At 54.4% G+C, this 14,218-nt stretch overlaps 4 protein-coding genes across 4 annotated transcripts; 1 reads left to right on the top strand and 3 right to left on the bottom strand.

Moving 5' to 3' along the window:
* Positions 1 to 178: 178 nt before the first annotated feature.
* On the bottom strand, positions 179 to 2,887 carry NCS54_00249700 (NOT2-3-5 domain-containing protein; the record flags this gene model as incomplete). Its single annotated transcript, XM_053148095.1, has 10 exons — positions 179 to 244; positions 297 to 438; positions 496 to 705; positions 751 to 1,081; positions 1,134 to 1,585; positions 1,698 to 1,842; positions 1,902 to 2,059; positions 2,397 to 2,570; positions 2,627 to 2,809; positions 2,871 to 2,887. 10 exons carry the CDS (start codon positions 2,885 to 2,887, stop codon positions 179 to 181), a joined length of 1,878 nt encoding a protein of 625 aa, XP_053004070.1.
* A 46-nt stretch (positions 2,888 to 2,933) lies between these two features.
* Positions 2,934 to 4,294, bottom strand: NCS54_00249600 (CobW domain-containing protein; the record flags this gene model as incomplete). The annotated part of the gene is made up of 6 exons (XM_053148094.1): positions 2,934 to 3,257; positions 3,319 to 3,814; positions 3,859 to 3,955; positions 4,004 to 4,015; positions 4,066 to 4,149; positions 4,195 to 4,294. The coding sequence occupies 6 exons, from the start codon at positions 4,292 to 4,294 to the stop codon at positions 2,934 to 2,936; spliced, it is 1,113 nt and encodes a 370-aa protein (XP_053004069.1).
* Positions 4,295 to 4,701: 407 nt separating this feature from the next.
* On the top strand, positions 4,702 to 6,262 carry NCS54_00249500 (Hypothetical protein; the record flags this gene model as incomplete). The annotated part of the gene is made up of 2 exons (XM_053148093.1): positions 4,702 to 4,917; positions 4,970 to 6,262. The coding sequence occupies 2 exons, from the start codon at positions 4,702 to 4,704 to the stop codon at positions 6,260 to 6,262; spliced, it is 1,509 nt and encodes a 502-aa protein (XP_053004068.1).
* A 638-nt stretch (positions 6,263 to 6,900) lies between these two features.
* On the bottom strand, positions 6,901 to 9,174 carry NCS54_00249400 (Hypothetical protein; the record flags this gene model as incomplete). The annotated part of the gene is made up of 5 exons (XM_053148092.1): positions 6,901 to 7,159; positions 7,223 to 8,022; positions 8,077 to 8,729; positions 8,786 to 8,813; positions 8,866 to 9,174. The coding sequence occupies 5 exons, from the start codon at positions 9,172 to 9,174 to the stop codon at positions 6,901 to 6,903; spliced, it is 2,049 nt and encodes a 682-aa protein (XP_053004067.1).
* Between the last annotated feature and the right edge of the window lie 5,044 nt (positions 9,175 to 14,218).

Raw genomic sequence — 14,218 nt, 5'->3', positions numbered from 1 at the left:
AAACCATTTCCATGAGAAGGAGTTGCCCCGCCCTGACGGCCAAACGCCCATGGTACACTTCCCACCGTTTCCATCACTTATCCCCAATGCTGTCTTGTGTTGCGCCATTGTCATGGCCCTTCTTGCTGACATCATTACCCTTTGCCTTTGAACTCGGTTTTTCTAGAGATGTGTTACTCTAGGACACAGCCGGTCCCTGGCTGAGACTGGTATCAAGGTCGCCGTAATGGAGGGTGAATTCCCGCTGTAGTCACCGTTAGTTCTCGTCCTATAAAAGCCTAGATGTATCGACATACCCGTTCCTTGCGCCAGGTGCTTGAATCCCACACGATGTAGTATCCTCGCTCATGGGTCGGGCCCAGGGTTTGAGGAGTCATGTGATCATCCTTTGTCAACCAGAGCTGCAATTTCTTGTGCCATCTCCAGTTTCGTGAGTGTCTAGCGAGCTCGCGTTAGTGAAATGAAACCTTCCTGAGGCGAAGGGGTCGTCCTTACAGTTCTACTGCGGCCATCTGCTGCTTCAAGTCCGCTGGGGAGCTGTAGAAGATCCAGAATAGGGTCTCCTCATTGAAGTTGGGGATTTTGCTCTCAATTGGTTGGACATTGGTCACGTTGTAGCAATCGGGCAGTCGGAATTTACCGGCATTTATAGCTGGCCGAGGAGGTGTGTCGTCAAAGAGGGAGTAGTTCTGCGTTGAGAACAGGCTGGACTTGGTTAGTGGTGCTCCCAACCCAGACAAAAGCACTTACTCTGGAGACGACATGTCGAGCCCCAACGACATCGGATCCATGCCCACTACCATCGCGTGGTAGTCGGGATAGTTGTTCATAAGCGTTCTGAGGCCCTTAATACCCCACCTGTCGGCTGCGGACATGCCAGCTAGAGGGTCAATAACCTCTGCAGCTTGGACGTCCTGGTCGTCGTTCAGATTCCTACCAGAACCATCGTTGCCGATAGCTCCTAAAGGAGATGCTCCCTCAGCTGCGGCTGCGCTAGACCCTTCTTCCCGCATACCTGTAGGTTTCTGCCGTGAATCGTCCTCAGTAGCAGCGGCCTTGCCATCCTGTGGCCTTGAAGAGCCTGCAAAGGTTAGCATCCGCATTAGAAGAATCGAAGGGAGACAAGGGCCTACCAGGGGCGCCAATGCCAGGCGGTGACCTTGCCTCATTCGCCCGGCTGTTAGCCGAAACCGCGTTGAGAAGGCCATTCCCCCTGTTTGGCACATGACCAGAGGCACCAGCTTGAGGTCCAAATCCCAGAGATGACATCAGATTCGCCGCGCGCTCAGATGAAATGTCTCCGTTTGCTGTTCGGTTGAGAGGGGGGAAGTCGTCGATGCTACCGGTTTGAGCCTGAGACGACTGGCCAAGGTTCCCTTGGTTTCCGAACCGAAAGCCACCCTGCACTGGAGGTCCGCGGGAGGAGGGGCTGAACAGATCTTCTTGGCCGCCCTGCTGCGAGCCAAGGGTGGCAGACTGGTTGCGTGGTACAGGGCCACCGGGGTTCCTCGACCCAGCCGTCGACCACATTGACTGCGCGTTGGCGTTGGACATCTGAGGGTTGTTGGATAATGATGGAAATTCTCTGGTAAATATTAGCGTGTGTTTATGTTCAAGTTTGGTGATGGAATGATATATGGCACCCAAAAAGATGAGCAAGTATGCGAGAATGTTGATGGCGAGGAGAGTGCACATACGACAAGTCCAGAGGTGTGGCAGGCTGCGACCCGGTCAAGCTCTGCGCAAAGCTCACGTTCCCGCCAAGTTGACGTCCTGCGTTCTGAGGGCCTGCCCCTGCCATAGGAACACCTCCTCCAAACGCCCAACCCGAGTTGTTGTTTCCTGTATTGATGCGTCGTTAGCCTCAGCTCGAGGTTGGGCCATGGAAGCCGCCCGGCTACCATCAGGGCGGTTGCAAGCGCGTACCCAGCTTTCCGTTTGGTAATCGAGCTGAACCTGCTCGTCCAGGTTGTTGAGGTTGTTGTTGACCACCGAAGCCACCAGGCATTCCGCGGAGTGTCTGTGGCACTGCCCCTGCCGTTCGATCATCTCGTCAGCACTGACCTAACAACCCAATGCTTTCATAATTTCTCCAGCCGTGATCCCAGCGACACTATAGAGAGCTCCAGATCGGGCTCTGCTCCGCATTTCAAGCCATTGAAGCGATTGTTGAGTCGTCCGAGCGTGGCAAACGAGGGTCGAGGAGGAGCATCGTGGTGCGAAGAATCGCGGGGACACACGAGCTCAGAAATAGACGCAAGGCTTCGTCCAAAAGCCGTAGCCACTCGCAATGTCTCGACGGGGCGAAGCGTGATCTCGGTATCGCAAGGTTCGGAGGCACATGCTGGAGCGCGGGGTCCTGAGGCTGAAAGAACGACGTCGTGGGGTGGTCCTACCTGGCCGATTCATGATTGCAGTAGTTCGCGCGAGCTTTGAGGGCAAGTCGCGGAGGATGTAAAGTCAACGTAAGGTTGTCGAGCGAATGCTTGGGTGGGAGGTCGCGGCTCGAGACTTGCTGCGAAGGTTGTCGGGCAGACGAAAGGCGGTCGTTGATGCGATCGATGGATGCTCTGGCAGGGCTCGCTCAGGCTTTTGCTGGCTGCGCTTGTCGGGGAAGGCTACGTACTGTGCTAGGTTGTGCTGTCCATGCTCTGTGCGACTAGACGGCTGGGCTGGGCTGGCGGCACCTTCCCTTCCAGTGGAGGGTGGATGCCCGGGTTCAAGTGGGTCCGCACCGACAGCGATGTACCCGCCAATCAGAGCCGGAACCGGCCAAGGCTGAGCGGCTGCTTGTTCGCACCTCGCGTCACTGGGCAGGCATTAGCAGCGTCAACACCAGGTACCGAAACCAGGCGCAAACAGGACCTGACCCTGACCCTGGATGCATCTTCCCGCGCAGCGATTGTCGTTCTTCGTCTATTCGTGACTCTATTCTAGTTGACCGCTTGCTTGAAGCTGCTCTCAAATCCAACCTCGGCCACGTTTCGTCCAATCAGAATGATCTTGCCCTCTGGAGGCGGCGCCTCATCATCTCGCGGCCCGTCATTTATCTCAAAAATCTCCCTGACCCCCTGCAGCATCTTGATGTCTCCGTTGGCAAACACAAGACGACCCTTGGAGCGGTGAATCTCAAACCCTCCCTCCTTGTCCGCCTCGGGGAGCTTGTTGTCCCACAGCACTGACCGTAGCCAACGGTCAACAGCATCTAGCTGTTCCGGTTCGAGGCGACCGACAGGAATCGTGACGGTCGAGATGGTCTAAGCGGACGGTTAGCAGCAGATTTTGACCCAAGAAGTACCGAGGTCGACGGGAACTTACAGGGTCGAGATGGCTATGACCCTTGGCACTCGCTTCCGATTCATTGAATTGATCATATGCGTGCAGATCAAGCAGGAATCCTTCCAGCTGGGGAACCACACTCCTCTCCGTCACATGGATCTTTGCCAGCCCGTTGATTGACTCAATCCTCGCCCTGACCTGGCTGAGCTCCGCCTCTGTAACCATGTCGGCCTTGTTGATGACAATCACATCCGCGTGAGAGATCTGGACATGGGCTGTGGTCATGACTGGGCCATGATCGTCGTGGTCATGTCCCTCGACCTTGCCATTCGGGTCGTCAAGGCTGAGCAGGATGTTTTTCGCATCCACCAAGGTGACAATACCGTCAAGGTAAATTGTGCTTCCAAGCCCATCGTCCACCCAGAACAGCGGCGCCAGATTACCAGGGTCAGCCAAGCCAGTCGTTTCCAGGAGGATGTAGTCGAATGCGCCCTTCTTGGACATGAGGGACTCAATCGCGTTCACACCCGTATCCCTATTCATGTTAGTTTTGCTCCGAAAACAGAAGGCTTGTCCTACTTGACTGAACAACATATGCAGCCATTGCCAACTTCAAGCCACTCCTCAACTTGTTCATCTCCCTTGTTTACAGTAAGGGACTTCTCAATGTCGAGCGCTGCAGTACCACTTAGACTTGCAGTCATGTTATCTCAGGAGTACTTACAGTCCCCAAATTCTGTTCTGGAGTTAGCAAATGTTTGCCGTCAAGTCACAGTCCTTCCAAACCATTCATAATCACAGCAATCTTTTTGCCATGCTGGGCTGTGAGGATGTAATTCAACAGCGTCGTTTTACCGGCGCCGAGGTAGCCTAACATACGTCAGAAATGAAAGTGGGTGATCCATGAGTTATTACCTGTAACAATAGTAATGGGGACCTTGACCGTGATCTCGCCATCCACATCGTCTGCGGCCGTGTTAACGAGCTCTGGCGGGGCATCGTCATCAAAATCCATGGTTGCTAGGCTTGGTGATGTCGTCAATCTCGATCTGAATGTTCGGTAGAAAATGCCCAGGTTCCACACTCGAGAATTCAAAATATGTAGGGAAAAGTCCGATTTAAAAGCCTAGAAATCGTTCTAGGTGGTGTATTTCCAAGATTTCCACTTCCATCATTTCAAATCAGGCACAGAACTTGGATCGTTGCGTATAAGTCGCACAGTCCCCGTTTGATGCATTCACCAAGCTGTCTATGCGTCTACCGAGGCCTTTTCGAGGACCCCAGCCAAGCCCTGCCAGCCACTCATCCGCCAACGTCGCAGCCTCGTCGTGTGCTGTTAACCGCCCAGCTCTCCCCCAAACCTACACTCGTTCGTTATCGTGTACGTTTTCTCGACACTGCGGCTCGATACCTCCAACCGCCATGTCGCTAGCACCGAGTTCGCCTCGGCTACCAAGCCCGCCGCCCGCGGCTGAGATCCAGATCGGTCCCAAGTCGCCGTCTGGCGGCCCAGCAGCCAGTCCCCAGACAACACCACAGGAGCAGACACAGCTTGATGCGAGTTCTAGACGGCGGATACACCCGGGCACAAAGGCGGCAGACATGGCTGCCGGACCTCCTTTGATACCCTTACATGAGGTTTGTTGCGCTCATGTTGACCCATATTGAGCTCCCAACTAAAATCACCCAGCTCGACTCTGCCTTCCAGCTCCAAGAACACCTAGCCGCCCTCCACTGCTACCATACCGCCTCCAACACCCAACCGATCACCCGCGCAACGGCACTGCAGCTTGCGCAACCCCCAAACGGCATCGACCGAACCATCTGGCTCTACGAGCTCTGCCGCTTCCTCATCTCCCAGTGCAACTCTCTCATCGTCGGCTTCCTCTTCGACACCCCGCCATGCAGTGCAAACACGTGCCCCGAGATGCGCGCTTCCGAGTGGCAGTTCCTCTGCGCCGTACACGAGCAGCCCAAGAGCTGCTGCGCCATTGACTACTGCTGTCATACCCTCGACTGGGCAGCGAACGTTGTCACCGACCAGAAGATCTTTCCTAGCCGTTTCGTTGTCCTTAGTGACAATCATAGCAAGAACGTCGGCATAAAGAACCTGGTCAACGTGTTCCGCAGGCTGCACCGCATATTCGCCCACGCATGGTTCCAGCACCGCGGCGTATTCTGGTCCGTTGAGGCCCAAACCGGGCTCTATGTCTTCTTCAAGACGGTTTGCGACCTGTATGATCTCTTGCCTGCTGAGAACTACAAGCTACCGCCCGAGGCAGAAGGCTTGGAGACTCCTCAGCTAGAACACGAGATTGAGAAGCCCACGCCTACCATTCTGAAACCTCCATCCCAGCAGCGCGGGCCTGGTCCCGAAGACGACAATATGCATCCCATGAGGACAAACACCCGGCGCCATATAAGGAGCAGCCCATCAACAGGCAGCGCTGTGACAACCGTCATGGAGGCGGAGGAGGAGGAACCTGACGGAGTTTCACGCAAGCTCCGAGACATGCACATCACGGCCCCTTCACCAGTCGAAGAGGAGCCTGAAGTAGCTGAAGTCCCTGTTATTGTCGAGCAGTCCGCTATGCCACAAGCCTCGTCTGAATCTCACGAGCAACCCGCCGAAGAAGAGGACGAGGAAGATGATGCCGACGCCGACGATGCTGATCTGACAATTGTGGAACCGGCCGTGGAGCCACCGGAGCAAGATGCTGAAAAGGACACCGAATCTCAAACTACTGAAGCTGAGTCAAGCCCACAACCAGCAATGCCCGAAGAAAACCAAGAGAAGGACACATCGCAGGAGTCTTTGGCGGAGGAAAACGCTTCCGCGCCAGCGGAGACAGCGGTTGAGGAGCAAGGTTCTGCTTCTCAAGTTGCCCCTGAGTCTACCGGTGACAACCAACAGACACAGCCAGAGACTTCCACATCTGCTACCACAGTGTCGGAAAAGGAGACCAAGGAGGATGAGGCATGATAGACCAGCAAAGAAACGCGCTTTACTTAATTCACAGCTCCTGCCATCCGGAAGAGTGCTGCAGATCCATCAGGTCGAGGCTCGCGTTGTAGCCAAGTTACTATATAATACATTGTGTAATATGAGTTCTCAGAAGTTGGGTATTTGCAGCTCGGGGAAGTAGCCGCCTTTTTCTTTTCCAAAGTCCATATCCAAATCCTTTCCGTCGAACGCCCTCTTGTGCCAGGTTCTTCCAAAGTCTCCCGTTGCATCACCCGCCAACGGCCGTCCTCCTGAGAAATGTGTCTATCCAGTTTGGCATGATGCCCCCCTTAACGCCATGTGACCTAACGTGGACCGAGATCGTCAATCCTGTGTCACCGTTGATTTCCGTGCCTCGCCTTTCCCAATCATCTACTCGCTCTGGTGGATAACTCCTTAAGAGCCAGCCATCTAGGCCTCAGCAATAGGCCTGAGTTCGGAGAAATCTAGCTGCTCCAGCCCAACACTACTGCCTCAAATAGCCATCGCATCGGCTGCCAAACAAGCAAGTTGCGCCCAGGACCGAGTATTGCATCCTCCTACAGAACAGCAGAATGAGGCTTTTCAAGTCCATTGGGTAATTTGTGTCGGCTCGTGCCCGCTTCCTGTCCCCTGCTCTACGACCCGGGCCCCTCGCCAGCAGGCGGTGGTTTGTTTGCCTCATCCATTAATGACATCTTGGCGAAAATATGCCTAACCTCTCGAAGGTTCTCCTGTTGAGCTGTTACGGCGGCGGCGTTCCGCTCGTCGGCGAAGTTTCGAATGCTCTGTAATACAGGGCTGAACCCTTCATTGTTCGGTAACCACCACTGCACACACGATGGCTCTCGGAAGAGCTGGGCCATCTTGCTTCGAATTGTGATAGGGTGTATGTATCTAGAAGGCTGATCAGCATTTCGCTCTATTCGAAACAACATACATCGGAGGCCGTCTCCTTACCCCATAGTCTCCAGTAAAGCAAACTTTCGACGGAACCACATGTGATGCCGTGCGTCCTGAGGCAAGAACAATGCCGCAATTGCAATGCAAGCTTGTATCAAGACCAACACGCCACTGGGGGTCGATGGCCAGAACTCCAAAGTCTCGAAATATTGGCAAGTTCTGTACGCATGCCGGTTCAGATCCGCGAACAATATGTCCGGCCTTATACCAGATGACTGGCATTTGTGCATAATCATAATACTATTCCACTCCGCGCAAAGGACGGTTGCGTGAAACAACGGAAAGTCGTAGAGGATACCGACGGTGTATGGGTCGACAATATCGTCCGAGGGAATCGATTCTCGGGGCGGGAAATCTGTGATGAGATATCTCTGATCCAGGAGAGCAGGGTCGCGTTTTTCCTTCCACTCGACAAGTCGTTTATCTATTGCCTCGTGCTCTTTTATGAAGTCTTCGGGAGAGATCTGGCCCCTACTGCCTTTGGCGAACAAGATGGACATGTCGTATGAGATGAGACGGAGCCGAGAAGACCATTCTTCGATTACCCATCGCAACTCCGCTGGATGGGCGGCTTTTTCGGATTGATAGAAGTCCACCATGGCCTGGAACCATTCTCGAGGCAGGTCGGTCGGAAAGCCTCCCATGAGGGCCACAAAGTTATCGAATCGAGCGTACCAGCTAAGGCACATGCGGCCCATGGCGGTCTGCATAACGGTCTGGGGGGTGAATATGCTAGTCAGTATCTCCAGTGCTGCTTTTTGGTGTCCCATGAGGTTCACCCAATCGCCAAAGTACTCCTAGATAAAGTTGTTAGAGGACCAGGGTCGGAAAGCAATAGCTCGCAAACGTACTTCTATCGTAGCAAGCTGCAGGATTGTCAACAAGGTGGCCACGTTCGGTTTCTCCTTCCTCTTGAGTAGACCCAGTAAAAGTGTCACGCTCTTGTTATAGTACTGCAAGAAATCTTGGAGTTTTCCTTGGGGATTGTCAAGCGTGAGATGGTACGCAGAGAAACCGACAACAGCGTTAAGTAGTGGCTCATGACGAGTAGCCACGCTAGGAAGGATAGTCTTGAAGAAGTCATCCGAGTCGGTGGGGATACAGTAGTTAAAGCTGGTCATGTTTTCGACAAAGAAGGCAAGACATCGCTGATATTCGGGCGGCAAATGCGACCAGTCGGCTGGCCCTAGGTTCACGGGGAATTCGACAGAGGGGTAGGCAGCTGCGAGACTGCTTGGTGTTGCAGTCGCACTCGATGGAGACGAGCTCTTGGAGGGTGCGGAGCGTGCCGAAGACTTTGACGTCTGGTCTTCCGTTTCTTCCTCATCAGGGATCGTCTCAAGTTTGCTCTCTCGATCTGCATCTTCGTCGTCTTCTGCATTTGAGGAGGAGGGACTCGTTTGCTGAGTGGAGGCGGTAGAATCTCTAGATTTACCAGATCCCCCTGAGCTCTTTGAGGATGGAGGGTCGGGATAGACACATTCTCGACTCCCCTTTTTGCAACCTTTGCATTGTCAGTAATGGCGCCCAATCGAATACATGCCATGGAGCTACACCCACGTTCGCATATTGGTCGTGTTTCGTCGCACTGAGCAGGTTAGATGCGCAAGTTTCCATGTTAGTTGCGAAGTGTTGCGTACCTTGACTCTCCGGCTCCGGCACATAAAGCATCCGGAACGCGTCCTACGATGCTTAACATGGTCCACTGCAGCAGGAGTTCCAGCCGCAGACTTCCGGCGACCTTTCTGGGACTTGTTTGGGTTAAACATCATTGGGTCCGGGAAGCCGGTGAAATATCCGAGCTGCTGATACGGACCAGGCATCGGAGCGGAGGCCATGGAAATCGGGGGACCATGGAGTCGGGGGTCGAGCATCTCTTCGGGGGAGGTAACCGGATTCATCCCAGCCCCCGACATGGAAGAAAGAAAATGATGATAGTAGTCTCCCATTGTGACAGACAGCTGCAGCACAAACAGCTCGGGTAGGTCGAATGTTTCAGAGCTGCTGAGGGAAGGTGTCTTGGGTTAGGAAGAGAAACAAATTGCGATTCGCATGCTTGCCGAGAACGGTGCTTGCTGATCGACGGAGTTATGCCGGGTCTGAAGCGCACAAGACAGAACCGTGAGGGGACAAAACCTTTCTTGAAGCTTAGCCGTTCCAGCTGGCCCATGTGCCAAGGGCGGCTCGGAGTATATGAGCGTCAAGAGTCGACCACCAAGGCCTAGCAGAGAGGCAAGTTTCGACAAGATGGACGTGGACGATGGGGGCAACCAAACTTGGGGGCCGGCTGGCAATTTCTGTTTCCTGCCGGTAACAGTGACTAACCAGGGCTACGATCGTCCCCTAGTCTATCACGACAACCCCGGGTTGAAACCGGGAGAGTGGTAAGGTAAGGGCGTGCAAGAGGTGAGTTCGTCAAGGGTTGAAGAGGCTTAGATGGGGAGCTGGTCCCAAACAGGCTGCAAGTAAAAGCCAGAAGAGGGTTGACTTTTATCAGGTTTGCTGGCGCTGCGGATAGATCCAGGAAGCGGCAAGACGTCCGTGGTCTAGTGAAACGTGGTTTGCAAGGACGCTGTTTGGTCACTGGTGGGGGGAGGCCTGGAATGGTTGTATTGCAAGAGGGGCAGTCGACATGAGCAGGGACATGTATCGCGGCTGGGGAGCGGAGAGGCGCTGTCACGGTGACAGGGAGGAAAGATTGATCGATGGGGACACCTCTGATAGTATGGCAGAGGTTACTGGTTCCCAGAATCAGGGAGGGGAGGGGTCTCTGCAAAGACCAGCGGCAAGATGGGTCGGCCTGGGTGGTATCGAGCAAGCAGTTGGCCGAGCCCCTGGAGATGGGGATGAATTCGAGGTCGTCGTATCCTGCGGGAGAAGACCTGTCGCATGCAGGCCTGACGGGGCGTCAATCGCTGATCAACGGACAGCCCGGACTCGTGGGTCCCGGGAGCCAGCCAAGAGCTTAAGTTGTGCCTCTTGACTGTTGGTTTTTGAGGAGGATCCCACGCCCACGGACAAGCAGATGAGCAAAGCAGGCCACTAGTTTGCGGATAGATGGTCCGGGCTTGGATGCAACGCTGCTTGCGGTGACTAGCAATGGGGAGATGGAACGGCACGATGAGGAGAAGATCGAGCAGAGTGATGACCTTCAAGGTCGACAACGTCCGTCCGGTATGTTGAGCAGGCTGCTCCCGGGGCGGAACGGCGGATCCGTCCTGAGGCTTTTCGGGATTGAGACGAGGGTGTGTGATGGAGCCTCCGGGGTGTGCGTGAAGCTCCGGCAAAGCGGTACCGACTAAGAACGAAGGCGAATGAAGCTGTCGTGATGTCTAGATCTGGGAGTGCAACAAGGGAGAGCCCAACGACATGGAAGACACAACAGCAATGACTGATACGAGACGGTGACTTCCTGAAAGAGGATAACAATAACAATGCCAATGGTATGTCAGAGCTAATGAAATGATGAGGATACGCAAAACAATAACAATAACGAGGTGTTTAATACGGTCAATAAGAACAGTCAGTGATCGATGTGCCAGGGGTGAGTAATAAAGATTGGGCGACAGGATGGATGATGTTATTACCAAACAAGAGCGCGGGGCGGGCTGAACTTGGGTTGGAGGGGCTAGAGAGTGAGGTAGAGGGGGAAGGAGTGAAGGGGGAAGGAACACCCCCCCAGCCACGACGGCTACCTGCCTTACTTACCTGCCATCCATCCATGGATGCTACTCTGCTGGACCTTTCTTGCCTCCCCGGCCGGCCCTTGACAGCATCTTTCTTCTCTCGTACATGTTTTTTCCAGGTCCTTGGAATTGAGTCGACTGGGATTATTTCCGAACAACTCCGCCCCATTGAACAGTAGGGCCCGGTATTCTGGTCCTTGTTTCCCTCTTCAAGAAATGCCGTTTTGTCTTTACCTGACTGGGAGTGCCGTGACCACGGGTGACTGCAGCGGACACTTTGGGTCGGCGTTAAGATTTCAACTTGACGAGGGGGAACCGCCTCCTCGGGCTTGGGTGCACAGGGCGCGGAACTGGCCCTGCCCCAAAGCAGCTTAAGACCGCGGAAAGGAGACCGGATGGCTTAGAGGTGAGTCCCAGCGTCGTCGGACCTCCCTTGGCTCTCTCAAAGCCCTCAACAGGCCATCGAGGAGCCAGTACATATTGCATGTCCTGATTAACATTGCAGTACCGATGAGGTCCATACAGTCGGTCACTCCAGTCTCGCTGGGCTGGGGCTGGCATTGGATTGGGCTTGCCGCCACTCAACCAGACCGATGAGCGACTGGGTTTAACGCCATGGGGTCAACAGACGTTGTCGACGAGGATCAGAATGGAGCTGAAAGGCTGTGGAGAACCCACCGTCCATGGCGTCCGCCGGGGACGGAGCAACTTCTTGTTCGTTGCATGGTGCCTGTTTGGGCATCTCACATCTGCGCCCGCGCTCTTGGCGTCGTCCACTCTGCCCTCAGTCTGTGGAAATAGGACAGCAGGCCAGGGGTCATCCATGAACGCGGTCGGTCATCAGCGGTGATGCAACCTACAAGAGAGGGGAAGAAGCAGGCGGTCGCTGGAATAACTGGCTTGAGCCAAAGATGCAAGGCATCATGGGTGGGTTCTCCAACCTCTTGCCCCCCATACTGAGTGAGAGGCTGAATTCGCAACATAGCCAGTCCCAATATCAAGCGTCCTAATCGCCACTATAGCTGTGGCTGTTGCATCGAACAATCATGCCACGGGTTTCGCAGTTTTACTGTCGTGCCCCCCAGGCACCTGTCATGACAAGCTTGGCAAAAAATGCGATCATGGTTCCCAGTTCTCAGACGGGAAAGATGACGATCTGATAGGGTCCCGTCGACAGGGGTGACAGAGGATGAGAGTGCAGGCCTTACTCAATAAAGGCCTTGCTCAAGGGAAACCCCTTGGGGTGACACCGACACCCTGAGCCATGCAGAAGCAAGCAGCAAGCATTGCGCACCGCACACCATCCGTCCCAACTTTCACAACCGTCCACACCAACAAACAAAACGGCTCTGGTCTTGACGACGTCTTTGACGCTTGGATCAGGTCCCGCCCCCTACGCGTGGGTCGTCGCGTGGCAGACCCAGTTGTGAACACCACCGTGGGCCGTGGCTGTTCGAAATTGACTTTGCGTCGACTGTTGAGTGTTTCTGAGGCACGGAGCCAGTCATGGTCATAATGGACGTCAAGACATGGCTATGAATCAGTGTACCGTTGCTGCAGGGTGGCTCTTTACTTTCCTCTACTTCTCACTCTCTTTGTCTCCTATTGAGCGCGTTCGCTCAGCCAGCCCGGAGATTAACAAATGTCCGCAGGAAGCGAGCCACGGACGAATGATTACAACACTACTACGTGGGAGGTCATAGTTTCAACAGCCTCCCACCGGACGGGGTCCAAGTGAGGCGAGGATTTCTCCATCAACCACTCAAGCCACCAAATGGCTCTTCCACGATCTTCTTTGACCGTGTTGAGATCGAATCAAGTCTAGCTCAACACTAAATGCAGGTCTGGGCCAACCTGAAGCACAGGCCAAACGCGAAGCAGGCAACGCAACAAGACCAAGCAAGCATATTCAACAGGGCATTCCCCCGTCCAGTCTCAGCTGGAGCAAGTCCGACTGCTCCGTGAACCCAGCCTCTAAAGCCAGAAAGCGGTGGCCTATTCATCCAATAGCCAGCCATGCCTCGTTGGTCGAACACTGCATATTTTGACATTGATGAACAGCGATAGGGGTCAAGAGTAGCGCAGGGGCCTATCTCTGCAGACGCAACTTGTACCCTGCAACACTCCTGTATGATGATATCGGTGTCTCACCTCACGTGGCATCGTATTCCACCGTCGGAGCCGGCACCCGACATCATCGGGGCGCTTCTCGCTCTCGTTCGGAGACTTGAGCAAAAGCCCTGCCGCCAACGCGCGCGGCCTTCACCTGGGCAGCAGCACAGGCATCCCCATGACAGGTGAGCACCAATGCATGGGTCTCCTCCACCTTGCTTTGTTACACGGGTCGGGAGCTTTCCGCCGGGCCCGGGTCCTAGGTTTCTAGAAAGACGTCAAAACAATGTCACAGAGCCTCGGTCAAATATTGGCCCAGGAACATCTTTTACTACAGGCACTCATCAACCTTGATGAGGATGTCGTCTAACATTGTTAGACAGCCCACCACTATGCGCACTACCCAGTTCAGGATGGCTTCGATGTGTCACCCACGGCCAGTATATTTTTTGATATGAAGTGGCAGCCTGCTTGTACCAAGATGACAAGTCATGTTGTGGGCAGGATGGTCCGGCCTAATAACTGAACTTTGCAGCCAACGATGAACCCCACAGGAGACAACCGTTTTGAACGGGGGCATTTGCTCCTCTCGCGCCGTACTCGTACTATGCAAGCTGAAGACAGAAATTCTTTCTCGCATTGCGGCGGCGGCTCCGACCCGTTGCTAGCCAAGAACTAGCAGAAGAATGGGATCTATTCTCCAATTCCGGGACTTGGCCGTGGATCTTAACTGGTCCAAGGCCGATGCAGTTCTTCGGAGTCTGACAGCAGGGGCACCAACAAGCTGGAAGAAGTTTTCAAGCGGGTACTCATGATTAAGACCTGCACGGCTGCATGGAGGTGGTGGGTTTCGAATCATTGCCCACAGGGGCGCGAGAGGACGAAGGATCGAGCCAAGGAGGTTGCTGCTCTGCATTTGCGCTCCAGGATAATACTCCGTACGGAGTTCAGAGCGACTAGGGCTGAGGGTCAAGGCCATTGTCGACGGGCACTCAAGAATTTTCTTATCCTTGCTCCTCCTCCACTTCTTGTCCAACCTACCTTGGGTCTGTCCCTTCAATACAACGAAGTACGTGCTGGGGCGAGTTGCAATAATCGGGGTTTTGCCACGATTCCGAACCAACAGGGCGGCGTCGACAGGGGGAAAATGTCACCCACGCCTCCAAGAACTGCGTTCACAGGCGCAACCTAATCG

The sequence above is a fragment of the Fusarium falciforme genome, chromosome 2, assembly GCF_026873545.1.
Source record: "Fusarium falciforme chromosome 2, complete sequence".
Classification (NCBI taxonomy): domain Eukaryota; kingdom Fungi; phylum Ascomycota; class Sordariomycetes; order Hypocreales; family Nectriaceae; genus Fusarium; species Fusarium falciforme.
Note: the sequence above shows the minus strand (reverse complement) of the source record. Positions and strands in the feature narration are given on the sequence as shown.